We start from the raw sequence: 14,830 nt of genomic DNA, 5'->3' as shown, positions 1-14,830 counted from the left end.
TTTGTTGGTTGGTTTAAAACTGGCCTTAAATATGCGACTATTGTTATAAAGCCACCAAACGGATCGCTATAGGCGTTCAAGATTAATAATTAAAGCAATACCGTGGAGTACCACGTATCTGTAACCTTTTAAGGGCGAAATAGAGATAAATAGGGTTCAATGTGGTTACTGTTAAATAACTCATAATACTAATGGATATCAACCACATCCCCTACTGAAAATTCCATTTAGATACATATGAACAAGTCATTAATCCAGATGATATTACATACGTATTTGGATGAACCTCGCAATTTTGGAGATGTTGAAAATATAATTAACAAAGCATCCATTTAAAATTGTTGATAAATTTCGAGCTTAATGGAAAACAACAAAAAACCGTTGCAAAGCAAATTAATGGACATAAAGCACCACCTTGTAGTTCTAAAAAAAATCCACGCGAGTAATTTCGGCTTTCCAATAAAATCAATACTCTACAAGTATTACATACCTACATCATTTGCTTGGCAAGCACCTTAATGATCATACACTTCGTTCGATCGAAAACGTGAAAAATAACACAAAAACGAGGCCCCACCGGAAATCATTATGCTCAACCAATCACATGAATTGTTATAAATTCTTTTCGGGTAAATTACTATCGCGTAATAATCAATATCGTTCATAATTAACGAGTGCAGGGCCATACGCGTAGATATAGGTATGCAATGAAGCTATGTTTTCACAAAGAGTGGAAATTAGGAATTAATGAAATAAAAACATGAAATTACGCGTTGAGAGATTTTCAAAAGTCGAATTTTAATTTGTAAAACAAATATTATCATAATAAATTAGATTATTAAAAATCGTACAAATTGCGTTAGCACTTAAATGAATAATTTAGGCGGCTCGAGAAACAAAATTAATTCGTTTTAATTAAAACGACCTACTGCAGATAGAAGGAATAATTCAAACCAGCGCGAGTTCTAATTTTGTTAAATCAAATATTACCTTCAATTACAATCCGATACAAAATGCCTTCATCTGTATAACATTAAGGTAAACATGCTATACAAATACACTTTAGCTTCCACCAATTAACATCGGCAACGACGCTTTGATTAATTTACGTTACGAAATCTATATCAATAATTGAATAGAAAAATAAATCGACTTACTGCATTCGAATGTGTTTGATCGGTCTTCAGTTCTTTGTGATTTGAATACTGTACGTAAACGGCTCTTCCTCGTAACTGCGCCATACAATTAGCGAAATAATTAACCATAGACGTGGCAGAACCTTCGTCACCCATTTCGAGAAACGCCTGGTTTTTGCCCTTTAAAACTAGAACATTTGTAACCCGACCGAAGGGAATCCCTAGATGGATGATTTCGGCCTCTGTGACATCGTTTGGAATGTTTCGTATGTGAATGACGCGGGATGGTTTTCCTACATTCTGTTCCAGTTTCACCTGAAATGAAAAATTACAACTAATCAGCGCAATAAGAGCATGAAAAAATTCGGAGAGCCGCACACGCCCCAAAACCGCAAACATGTGACATACACCCACGCAACGCCATTTATGTGGTAGGGTGGCAAACGTGCTTATTTTAATTACCAAATCTGCCCTAGCATTCGGCCACACAGCTTAAATGATTCGCTGTTTGTGTATTGCGCTTCAAAATGAGATGTTCTCATTACATTTTTTGTTGTCAAATTGCTTTATCTTCTCTGATCCGCAAACCTGTAGATTCATGTTGTTCAACGAAAAACTACCACATGAGACACACACAGATGATTTTTTGACCTATTTATAATCCTGAATGGTAACTTGTAACTCAGAAAGTAAGCTTGGTAGAAGATCCCAAATCTAATGCGTTGTTGCACTTTATTATAGATTAGCGATGTTTTTTTGGATATTGTCGATATGTATCCCCATTTATTCGCATTTATTTTCGCCACAGGATATTAGTGCCACAAGACATAATAATAAAGCCAGTTTATGAATTTGTTATCGCGTCATCTGTCAAACCACAGCGGCCATTCTTAAGAGTGCGTTAGATTCCAATTTTTTATTAGCGAAACATGTACAACTTGAATGTTTAGATCCTGAATTTAGATAAGTAGCTTTTGTGTTTGTCAATTACCATAATTTTGTTTGCGAACAGAGCTCTCTCAAAATAAGTGGCATTAAAACTTTACTATGGAACAATATGTCTTTACTTCTTTAAAAGAAAGAAGTAAAAAGTGTAACCGTAAATAATTTACGTAAAGCGCATTTCAATTAGGTACCGCATGTAATTTAGACAACTGCAAATTAGTCTAGTATGCAGATAATTTTGACCTGCAAAAGGTGGTGTAAATTTTTCTATTTCGATTTTTAAATGTTCTTATTAACGTACTGTTTTCCGCTCAAAACAGTGCGTTAATGAGACCTATTATAAGCAAGTAATTGTTTAAATATTCCATGCTATATTGTCGTCATAATTGTGGAAACTTGAGCCGTTTACTTGCACGCCACATGTGACGCCAAATCAGCTGTCTCAAGACCATAATAGCTTGTTTACATTTTATTACTTAAATCGAATTATGTTTATGTTTCTCCGAACAATCGCTGATATCGTTTCGCGTAAGACTTTGGGGGTAATTTATAGTTGTATTAGAATATCCATTAAAATCGTATATTATTATTTATTTTAAAGCGATTTTTTCATGAACAACTACAATTTGTTTACATTGTTACGTATAATTTTTGCATCATAAATAAAGCAGAAGATGTATTACCTGCATTTGACAATATTTATTGATATGAAGATATAATTCAGGTAACGTATCGATTTTTATTTTCATGGGATATTTCAAAAATTGCCGCTTTATCTGAGCACAACGTTCCCAAATTTTATTGTCATTAATCTATCCAAATTAAGTTTTGGATATATCAACACCACACAATATATACAGGTATTTGTAAACGAAAAGCAAAAAAGGTTAGTAATGTTTTATTCACTGAATATTGTTGACAGATAAATAAACTTTAAATTGAAAAACAAACAGATGTCAAAGACAACGCATCTGAAAACTAGTCATCAACGACCTTCTACGACTTTCCAGTGCAGAGATCTAGAGACTCGATAAAACGTATTTTATTTTTTTTTAAATGCGTTAAAAATACTGAAAATGTTGGTTCAGTTGTCACTAGTCGTACAAGTCTTTTGCTAAATAAGAAGATATCAACAAATGGAAGTGAGCAGTGCATTTTTAAATAATGTACTTTTGCCTTTGACCTAGAATCCTGGAATGTTTTGCAATAAGTAGCTAATACCTTGAAGATGTGCCAGATGACCTCTTGGGGGGTCCTCACGAATTATTTGCGTAGATGCCGTTTCCGAAAGTAAAACTTTTACATGCGTCAACCAATTTGTCTCAGATTTATGCCTTTAGTGGTGCCAAATGAAACTTTTGAAAATGGGAAGGAGAGGAGATAAAAGCACGTTTTACCCTTCATGGACAAATGAAAGCTCTCACCAAAATTGAATTTGTTTGTACAAATTCTAACTTTCCTCCGCGATTTCTTTTCGAGATCAGTGGATGGGGTGGGGTGGGAGTGTTAGAAATTGGTTTTATATTTCATAGTATTATAATTAAAAGTATCAGGGAAAGGAACTGTTTTCTATCAACTACTGCCGTATACCCTTACCCCGTATCAAAATGGAGAAGAAAAGGGGAAGAACTCGTTTCATCCTTCATGGTACTCTAATGAAAGGTCTCGACGAAAGGAATTAATTTCTACCAACTAAAATCCCTCTCCTCGACCCCTTATCGTTATGGGTTATAATTAATAATAATCGTATTTATAGAATCTCATGGCATAGATTCAGCAAAACGCTGCTCTTCCATCTACACCATGACAAAACAAAGAATATTTTTACAGAGCAAAACAACAAAAGAAAACAAAATTATATTATAATAATTACTTACTAAGTATAGTGAAATGATGAATGAACAGATTGAAAGATAAAAGACAATACGAACAGGAATAATCAACAGCAACAAGAAATCAAATTAAAGAGTAAAATAAAAGGCCAAACAATTGTTTTTTGAACTGACGAGTTGGTAAACTCTTAAGAGGCGACGGCAATGCATTGTACATCACAGCAATGGTGTAGCTAAATGGCCGCTCAAATAGTGCTGTTTTGTGTTGAGGTATAGTTAGTAGCCCTCTATGCCTAAGGTTTAAATTGTGAATGTCAGTCCTAAACCTGATCTTATTGTATAAGTATGGTGGCCGCTTATCAGAAATGATTTCCCATATCTCAAGAAGGAAGGGTACTCACAATGGGCGATTGGCACGTCTGGAAAAAATACAGAGTCCGCCACTGAAGCGGAGATAGGGCTTCCAGCACATACCGCGAAAAACATGTTTGTGTCCTTTGGCCACAATTCATTCGATATATGTGATACAATTGCGCCAACAACAAAAAAGTTTCTCGCGTGGTCAATTATGCTCTGCGCAGACAATTAATGCGCGATTTTGTAGGGTCTATTATATGTATACTAATACCAGGTAAGGCATTTCCCACAAGGCAAAAAATCATTTCTGATAGTTTCTGAAGCTGACAAACCAATTGCAGAAAAGATATTCAACAGCACTAATATATCCATTGTAACTGGTTCCCATTTCCTAGGTGGATACATAGGAACAGGAAAGGAAGATTTCATTAAAAATAATGTAACCAAATGGACGGATATAATCGAGAAGTTAACTTCAATATGCAAAGACTCACCTCAAGCCGCCTACAGTGCTCTAACTAAAGCAGCCCAATTTAAATGGTCTTTTCTACTGCGTGTTATAAAAAATTCAGAAGAATTTTTTGAACCCCTTACTAATGCATTGCATGATCAATTTTTGCCAACACTACTGGGAGGTGAAACATCAAAACTAGAAGCACAGCTCTTTTCCCTTCCCGATCACAAAGGTGGACTTGCTATATCTGACCCTTTCAATACACCAAACCATGCATACCAAACCTCAACACAAGGCTCATCAGTATTATCAACATCTCAGGATATAAATTTTGCTGAACACCACAAGTCTCTATATGTTGCAAAAAGAGAAGGAAATCAACAAAAAGAAATATATGAAAATGAAATACTGGAGATAATTCTAACAAAACTGCCACCAAAACAGAAACGAACAATTGAAAGATCAATAGCAACAAGAAAAAGAAAAAACGGAAATACTGTGGCCCATGTGAGACTCGTCATACAACGTTCACCCTACTTGTAACTTCCACTGATGGGTGTTTTTGCCCCACAATTGACATCTTTTATAAGACACCTGGGTGAGGTCCTTCCTGATCGATGGACCAGACCACTATCTATAGTAATGGGTTGGCTACGTGCTAGAATAAGCGTAGCAATAATCATAGCACCATCATGTGTATCCGTGGTACCCGCCACAAATGGAAGGGTACATATGCCTATGAAGATGGAGTCGCCCTCCCCACTATCCCATAATAATACACATTTATATTTATATTTATTTTTTTAAAGTTATTTTTATATTATCTCATTTATGGCTGTCATTTTTCAAATTAATAATGTAATACGTTGCAAAAATTATATACGCATAATAGATGTATATCATTCTAGTTAAAGACACCGAAAGAGTTATAATGATATTGTTCCTAGAAACAGAAATATGACGGTGGAAATATAGAAACACACGGATTTACTATCGTCGTTATATCTACAAAGACTTTAAACCTTAAAATTCATTATTCCTAGTGTTACTAATAATTAACAAATACTATAATTCAATTCCATGTACGGTTGACCGGCTCTCATTGATTCGTGGATCTATGTTAAACGGATCCAGAGTAAAAAAATAAATAGCGGAGCCGCGCACGAATTTTCCATAAGCCGTAATGTACGAGTATTTAATGTCTCCCAAGCTGACTCCTAAGGTCACGTGACTTTTTCGAGCGCTCCGGCCTGTAAGTATCGTAGGCCCGATCCAATTTTGATACTTAAAGGTGCGTACAGACTTGAGCACGCACGCGAATGAGGCAAGCCGAGGCATTCGGTTCTGCCTCGGGTTGCAAAACGGAATGAAATTTGTTTACGCACGAGGCAAGATGCGCAACTGTGTGCGAAGCTGCTCCAGTCGTGCTCGGGTGCTCGGTACGTTCAAAGATGGATAACGTTGATGTGGCGGTTGCTAGCGCTAGTTTCATTGTAATGTACAGTTTATTAAAAAAAAAGGACAGCAAAAAGAGGCGAAGACATCGATGGTCAATTTTATTGTACGAGTAGTATGTTGCATTCCGCGGATTCCACAAAATTTCTCTTTTCCTATATTCACTAATGAGGCGTATAGTCGTTTCCTGGTCCCACTGCATCGTAAATATTCAATTTAGGTATTGCTGAAATTCACCACACGAGTTCTCAATTGAAATCAAATTTTATTGTTTATGTATGCGAACTTACCTACAGAACTGCTGATGTTTAAATGAAAATTCCCGTTGGAGTGCACGCGCTACGAAAAGACGTCCCCACTGAGCACGAATCTCTTTGATGGACCGACAGCACTTGGCTCGCCCCGAGCACATACGGCGCACAAGGCGAGGCAGATTTTTCTTCCTCATTCTGCCTCGGACCGACGCGCCCACACTAGTATGCTCATTCGTGCTCGGCTTGCCTCATTCGCGTGCGTGCTCAAGTCTGTACGCACCTTAATATGCTCTAACTGCATAACCGCCATGTAGGTCTTCACAAGCCGCCTACTTTCACCCATCAACCTCATCGCAAGTCTTACTTCAAATCATCCATTTCACTGGCGGACTCTGTATATCCATTGATGCTCGCTTACTTTAAGAGCGAATATCTAGAAAACGGTGTATAGGAAGAAGAGTGCTCACAAAGGCAAAATGAATCGTCTGGATGAGACATATACCTACTGATGAGTCGAAACGAATATCTCGCAAACAAAGTTGCAAAGGGCAAATAGAACGGCTAGACGAGGCACATCTACTGATGATGCCAAAACTTTCAGTGCAAATATCTTCAGAACGAAGTGTCGTAGCAAAGTACCTACTCTAAAAGAGCGAAAAGATAGTCTCAACGAGATACATTTCCTGTGAAAACGTAATTGTGAATATCTCAAAAATGTTTGAGAAAAGTACCTACAAAGGAAAAAACAATATTTTCGTACTTCCGAGACTAAAGTGACAACTTCACTACATTATGACAAGTACTGAAGTGTCACTTTTTGTCCCGCCGGGATTAAATTTTACGAAAATCCTGGAAGGATGAAATTACTAACAAAGCAATTTCAGTAGGTTGTTCCACATTTTGTATGCGGCACTATTTCTTAAGGTGGTGTTTACATTGAAGAATTTGGAAATCACTCCCCGCACCGCCCGCAAGATTAGAATAGTGTCGCTATCCACCACAAGATTCCGCGACCTACCATATTCAAACGTAAAAATAAACAGATAAGGCGCAACTGTCGAGATAATAATATACCGAGGACGATCGCTGTAATTTGATATCTGTAATTTATAGAACTGGGTTTTTAGCATTTGTATTCAATTCATATTCAGCTTTCTCGGTTGCTGACGTTTACCGCGATTAATTTCGTTGTATTACCAAGTGCTTTATCTTCCCAAATAAGTAAAAATACCTATTTTCTCTAAAAATAATAAATTGACCTTGTACGAAATTGAATAGGGAATGTCAAAAATTGTCGCAATTTTCTTTGCACCATCGTTTAGGCATGCGCCGTCTTCGGTTAGGAAGTTTCGAAAAATTGGAAAGAATAGTTGTGTCTTTGCTACATCCTATATGAGTATCTAGGATGTAGCACCGAATTCTACTATTTGCGCTTAGATCTCAAAAATTTGAAAATGATATAAGTTCTTAGCGCACCTTAGCAAAAATTTGTAAATAAAGCTGTAAATAATTTGGTAAAAACATTTCGTTCAACAGTGCATTTATTTTAATAATTCCGGGCTGCGGCGTATTCCATTTCATGCTCGCGAGCAAATTTTTGTACTACCTACTAAAGTACTAACCATTTCATTTTTTAAACCTTTATAATTAAATAAATGAGTTAGATTATAGACCTATAATTATAATTCATTGCAACCTCATGAAGGATATCTACGAACCGAAGAACTAGCGAAAATTTTGCAGGATTACATCAACCTCTGTATTATCTAAATCCAAGATTCTATTTCTAAATTGACTATCATGTCATTATAAAACAGTTATTAACGAACTCCTAGCGAGTTTATAATTTTGCGATGTCTGTTCGTCTGTCCGTCCGTCCGTTAGCATGATAAGTCATAAACGAATGGACCGATTACGGTGAAATTTTGCAGGTGGATTCTTTATCAAATTTGTAGATCGGAGTTCATGAATTGGTATGTAGACCAAAAAATAAAGTAGGCCCTTTTGACACCTCCGTTAGTTATGAACCGAATTGCATGAAATTCAATATGCGCATAGCTTTAACCATATAAAACACAATTTCAAAAATTGAGCCTAATCGATCAGCATGCACAGTGCCCTTTGCGCAGGGGCGGACTGGGTACTTACGAACCAGGTGTAATTGCATAGGTTACCGGCCAATTTTTTTGCTTCATTTTAAAGTATTCGTTTCTCAAAAATCAATTAGAATATAGTTTTCTTTAATTGCAGAAGAGAAACGTGTTAATAATTTATTAATGGTGCAAGAAACTAAATACAGCACATACTTATAAATAGTGCTAGAATGTTAATGACGTTAAAAATCAGCGAAAATGCAAAATAAAAATGCAATTACGACAAAATTTCGCAAAAAAGACATAAAAATTTAAAAAGATGAGATTTTAAATAACAAATAAATTTATTGATGAAACTGAATAAGACGCAAAATTTCAGTGGTGGTTCATTTCCACTCTCTGCAGGCCAGTCGTAGAAACTAGGTATGTAAGGTACTGACTCACTTAGGGCATCCTAAAGAAATTTAATCCCTTTTAGTGGGCATTTGTTTGTGGACGACTTAAGCACGTTCCAAGAAAACGTTAACTAGGCATTTAGCTTACAATGGAGGTTCAGTGGTAGAGAGTTGGGCTATAAATCCGGAGGTCGGGTGTTCCAACCTGGGTTGAGGTGAATTTTTCATCTGTGGCAGAGATGAGAATTAGACCTTCTGCAGAGACACCTCTAAAAAGCATTATGCGGGTCACTCTGTAATTGGGCGCAAACCTGTTGAGGGCCCAGAACAAGAGAGAGATAATAAATAAATAAAATAATAAAACGTCTGGCATAAGAACGCATTGACGATAATGCTCTGTTGTAATGTAGGTAATATGAACTTGAGAGAGATATATTCTGTTTGGTTTATTTTTTATTACATATCATGAAATGCGAGTATAGGTACAGGAAATTGAGTTTTCTCGACACAAGTAGGTATATTTAGTGTTCCATCGCGTTAGTGCCGTGAATTTTTATTTCGTAAATTAACAAGTAAAGTCGTTAGATATTTTACATAAATTCGTTTAATTATTAATTATTAAATGTGGTCACTGTGAAAACTGTTATTACTTTGTTGCATTCACAGTTTACCAGGTAAGTAAAAATCACTGATCTCGAAAAAGAGTCGCGCGGGAAAGTTATAGTTTGTACAAACCAATTTATTTTGATGAGACCTTTCATTAGAATACCGTGAAGGGTAGTACATGCCCCCCCCCCCCATTTTCTAAAGCTTAACTTGGCACCACTAAAGGCATGCATATGCATATGACATCACCAATGGATATATTTCTTGCAGACGTCTCAATCGCCCTTTGTGAGTACCCTATTCCGACAATCTGTTCTTGAGGTATAAGGGAATATACCCGAACACGATAAGAGGTCGAGGCTATGGTTTGTAGAAATTAATTTCTGTCGTTGAGCCCTTTCATTAGAGTACCATGAAGGATAAAACTAGTTCCACTCCCCCCCTCTCCACCCAGTACTTTGATTAGAGGACAGAAAGAAGGGCAGTAGTTGGTAGAAAACGGAAAACCGCTCCTTTCGTTGAGACCTTTAATTAGAATACAATGAGAGATAACATTAATTTTTAACACCCCCCTCCCCCTCGGGCCTCGTCGCTCACTGATCTCGAAAAAGAGTCGCACGGGAAAGTTATACTTTGTACAAACCAATTTATTTCGATGAGACCTTTCATTAGAATACCGTGAAGGGTAGTACATGCCCCCCCCCCTCCAATTTTGTACAGTTTAACTTGGCACCACTAAAGGCATGCGTATGCAAAATCTGATACCAATTGGTTATCGTATGTAAAAGATATGCACGCTTTACTTTGAAAAACAGCATCTCAGGAAATAATTCGTATTTCAATAATACAATACAATATCAAATATCAAATTAAAATTCCATGCGTCCTACGTACGAAATTCAAATTACGTACTTTCATTGAATAAAATGTACTTTGCCCTCTAATGACGTGAGCGACCTCCCTCTTATAATTGCTAAACTGTGTAGCATAGAATCGCACCCGATAACGATGAATACATTTGGAGATCATGACGTTGCCGTGACGATGTACCTTGGCTCAATAGATGTCGTCAAGAAATTTTCTTTCCACAAAAACGGCCTTTAGAGTCAACATTTTTGGTTGAAATAACATTCATTCAAATATATTATGTTCAGACATTTGCATGAAACAAAAATTATTTAGCTAATTCCTGTACTTACACTGTTATTTAAGAAATAAGAATCTTAAAAATTAGCCATATTTATCTTCCATTTTTATCCCACACTGATAACAATTTGTTCCAAAATTTACTTCATTCACAAGTTTAAACCTTTAACTACAATCGATCGTTTACAGAAGGTCATTCTTTTACTTCGCAACAAAGTTATTGTGGAAATCGCAATGATACTTTTGTACTAGTTTACCATACATTGTAAACGCCACCTTAAACGCATCGTACTGCTGTTCTTATAGTTTTTAGGATTTCGGTGGTATCAATTCTTTACCTACTTTGGCTGCTTTTTATCAATATCAAATACACCTTTGTCACCCACCACCAAAATTATGACACTAGCAATGACAGTTCCTATGGTAACTTGTTGAGCAGCGATTTTTTGAAAGAACGCGTTCTCTAACTCCATACATATTAAGTGTTTCAGTTTCGGAAGTACGAAAAATATCGTATATACCTTGCGACTGAAGTAGTGTTTTTAATCCCTCAGGTAAATTATGGCCCTCCCTTCGGTCGGGCCATAAACTTTACCTTCGGGATTAAAAGTACTACTTCAGTCCCGCGGTATATAATATACTATTAAGAGAAAAGAACTGACCTAAGTAGGGTACGTTCACTACGGAGCTGTGATACGAGATTGTAGCATAGATGATAGATGAAAGCGTCGAGTATAAGCGCTGATGGGGTGTGCACAACAACGCTGAAATACCCATCAGTCGGTTGCAAAATGTCATATAAAGAAGACGATTATTTCTGTTCGGTGGCCTCAAAATGGTACATTTTACGGAGACATAAGGTTATTTCTAGAGAATATCATGTATGTACATCCAATAAATGCAAAGCGTTCTACATTAGGTGAATATCACCACCTATATGCAGAGTTGCGCCAATATCCTGACCGTTTTTTTGAATATTTACGAATGGGGCCGGAGACGTTTGATTATATTTTGAAAAAAGGTTATGAGCACTTGACACGTATTTACGCGATTTCAGCGCGCAGAAGAATGGTACGATCCATTCATTAAAATACAAGCGAGTATAACAGTGCGGATACTCGATTAACTCACACCTTCACTGTGCACGGGCTCATTTGATTATACCGTATTCATTCTACAAGCGCTTATAAAGCACAGCTATGATCTCAGCTATCATCTAGTATCACAGCGCCGTAGTGCACGTACCCTACTCGCACAAATACTCGTTTGTTTTAACATACTTGTTGCATCCTGTCATTGAATTTATAGATAGTTATAAATTCAATGCATCCTGTAAATATGCGCGGATCTAATATACGAGAACCCGCGGAGAGGAAATTGCGAAACAATCATTGAAACTTCCAATCATATCTTGATCTGTAGTGCAGATATTAAAAAAATGACGAATATCTTGTCTCGTCACGTCCATTTTGTAACATGCACTTCCTAAATGATGCGCTCCTCTAAATGCTTGATAAATGGGTCATTTTTTGTTGACTGTTTGACAGAACGCTCTCAAATGAAGTTAGTGCCTCACTTGTGGCCTTATTAAAAAACTTAAACGTTAAAGTTCGAACGATCAACAGACCTTTAACATAGTTAACGGGTATAATTAAGATAAATTATAGTTTGCGAAAAAAAGGGCTTAGTTAGGAAGCCAAATGCCAAGCTACAAGTAAATAAAAGAACCCTTAAAAACGCTAACGGACGTTTTGACGAAAACTATGAGATATTGCGCGAAATTAAAAAAAAATCCCTTCGAATAAATGGGAAGCTATTTAATAAATTTGATCGAATAAGTACAAAGCGTAGCGTACCTTATCATTTATTTCATTAGGTATTCATCACAACAGACAGCTTAATAAAATGATTAATTAATACGGAAAATTTAAAAAGCATCGATTTCAACAGGAGCGCTCCCATTAAAGAAAAAATGAGCCTTAGTGTAACTGAACGGAACGCCAAAATAAATTTCCAAACTTTTCAGCCATAAATTGATTAACTTTTCTTATTAAAACGTAGCGCGGTACCTCGAAATCCAACAAGTAAAGCAGAAACATTCAAAAATTATTGATAGCGGATTTTGATTTAAATTAATTAAAATGGCGTCTTCGAGGTTGGGAGATGGATTACAAGAGGATAACTGACCTTAATCGATATCTCAGGCCATTTCGATTAAGCAAACACGTTCATAAACGCATGGAAAATTTAGGATCGACACCGAGATTGTCACATCGAACTGTTGAACTATTGCGCTTTTGTGTACGGATAATTAGATACAATTTGCGGCGTTTCCAAATCAATTTTGGGGCAAATTTGATCAAGTAATAATACAGAATGCAAGTCACGCGGAGAAGGGTACTCGATCGAAATGGTAATTTCGTTCGGAGGCACGCATTTTATTCAGACACAATTTTTTCAGTCCAAGTCCAAATTAATTTTTAATTTAATTTTCATTTGTCTTTCAATTTTTTTTCACGGCTCGCTTGTTATGTACACAAAACTTCAGATTTGCCAACAATTGTGTTTCGTCTACCTTCGCGCTGCACGGCGGCTAAAGTAAATATGTAAACACTACGTAAACATGGATATAACTTTTACTATGCGGACGTCGACGTCGCGTAAAGTAAATAAGTGCAGTGAATGACGTAGTTTGTCTTCTATAAAAATAAACAACCGCGCAACGCTCCCGGTTGCGTGAAGTAGAATCAATTATTTAAAGCTCATTTGGGAATGTTTTCCATTCGCCTCATTGGTCTTTTTCCAAATTGATAAGGTGGAAATTTATTTATCATGTATTCTGCCTTCATTCGGGAGTTGCCGTCACAAACTAATTTAATTGTCAATTCGAAATATGTTATGGGAAACGACACAGCCAGGTATATTAATTATTTATTGTCCTCTTAATTATATCAGTGGTCACGCTGGTTTACAAAAAAATCATTTCTAATGTTCACCCATCCTGTTTGAAAAAACAGACCCAGTGACATTAAAGGCCGGTGTCACCTTATTTGAACAATTGAGGAACTATACGACGACTGTTTCGTGCCAACTGCGAAAATCAATTAGCTTCGGTAAAAAGATGTTTAGGCCAGTAAATCAACGTGGAATAATACTGTGTAATTTTCCGCGCCTCCACCGAATGGCATGAAAATTTGGACTTAGGTTCTACTTACCCTCCACTTGAAAGTTGAACTTGAGCCCAGGGTTGCTTTTTATTTTTTAGGGGAAAAAACTACCCCTATTAAAAAAATCGTACAAATGTAAATTAAAGCGGTTAATTGATTCAAATCATCTTTTAAAGAAGTGAATAAATATCAATTAACATTAAACAACGTAACAAGATTTTATCACAGTTTAACCCCTAAATCTTACCTCTAAAATAGTTATAATTAAAACAATGTCATAGAATACTTTGACTCCACTGATTTGCATGGAAATTTGGATTTAGGTTATTCTTACCCTCCACTTCAAAATTGGACTTGCCGTTGGTTGCTGTTTATTTTTTAGGGGTGGAAACTACTCCTATTAATCATATAATTGTAAATTCAAGATTTGGGATTATTTAATTATACAGTAACATTAAATTTAGATTTCTTTGCTATTTTAATTTTTTCCACAAATTTCTACCCTTATAAAAACCAAACCTTGCGAAGAAATTCGAATAGTAATTTTTTTTCTTCATTGATACTATATACATATACAGTAATTTTTTTAAATTAAAATTTATAAACATAAATCAAAGTCTCAATCTGTAATTCTTGATAAAGAAGTTTTTTTAACCCTTATTTTTGAAAGGGTTGTAGTTGAAAGGGCTCGAATGAGTCACTAATGACGAGTGTATGCAAACTTTGCACAGCCATATCTTAATCAATTTTTGTTTTACAGAAAAACAAAAGAAAAGCAAAATGTTCAGAAAAGCAAAAGCTACGTTTTTTATTCTTGTAAATTTTTCGTATCACTAATACTTTTGAAGTTATTTTGAAGAAAAAAGCAATTTTTCAAAATTTCAAAATTATTTTTTTTTCCTTCAAAACTAAATTAAAAAAAAAAAGCACTTTGCACCGGTCAAACTTACAGAATACAGATCATAAAAACAATACATAAATAAAGTAAAC

At 35.9% G+C, this 14,830-nt stretch overlaps 1 protein-coding gene across 7 annotated transcripts in view; it reads right to left on the bottom strand.

Moving 5' to 3' along the window:
• The window catches only part of LOC116176819 (polypyrimidine tract-binding protein 1), a 280,865-nt gene that overhangs the window by 34,200 nt on the left and 231,835 nt on the right, over positions 1-14,830 (bottom strand). For all 7 annotated transcript variants that reach the window (XM_031495603.1, XM_031495604.1, XM_031495605.1 and 4 more), the window contains one exon: positions 1,158-1,451. In XM_031495603.1, the coding sequence (XP_031351463.1) occupies positions 1,158-1,451 (294 nt within the window). The remainder of the gene's footprint in view (positions 1-1,157; positions 1,452-14,830) is intronic.

This window comes from Photinus pyralis, unplaced genomic scaffold (assembly GCF_008802855.1).
Source record: "Photinus pyralis isolate 1611_PpyrPB1 unplaced genomic scaffold, Ppyr1.3 Ppyr1.4_LG7, whole genome shotgun sequence".
Taxonomy (NCBI): domain Eukaryota; kingdom Metazoa; phylum Arthropoda; class Insecta; order Coleoptera; family Lampyridae; genus Photinus; species Photinus pyralis.
Note: the sequence above shows the minus strand (reverse complement) of the source record. Positions and strands in the feature narration are given on the sequence as shown.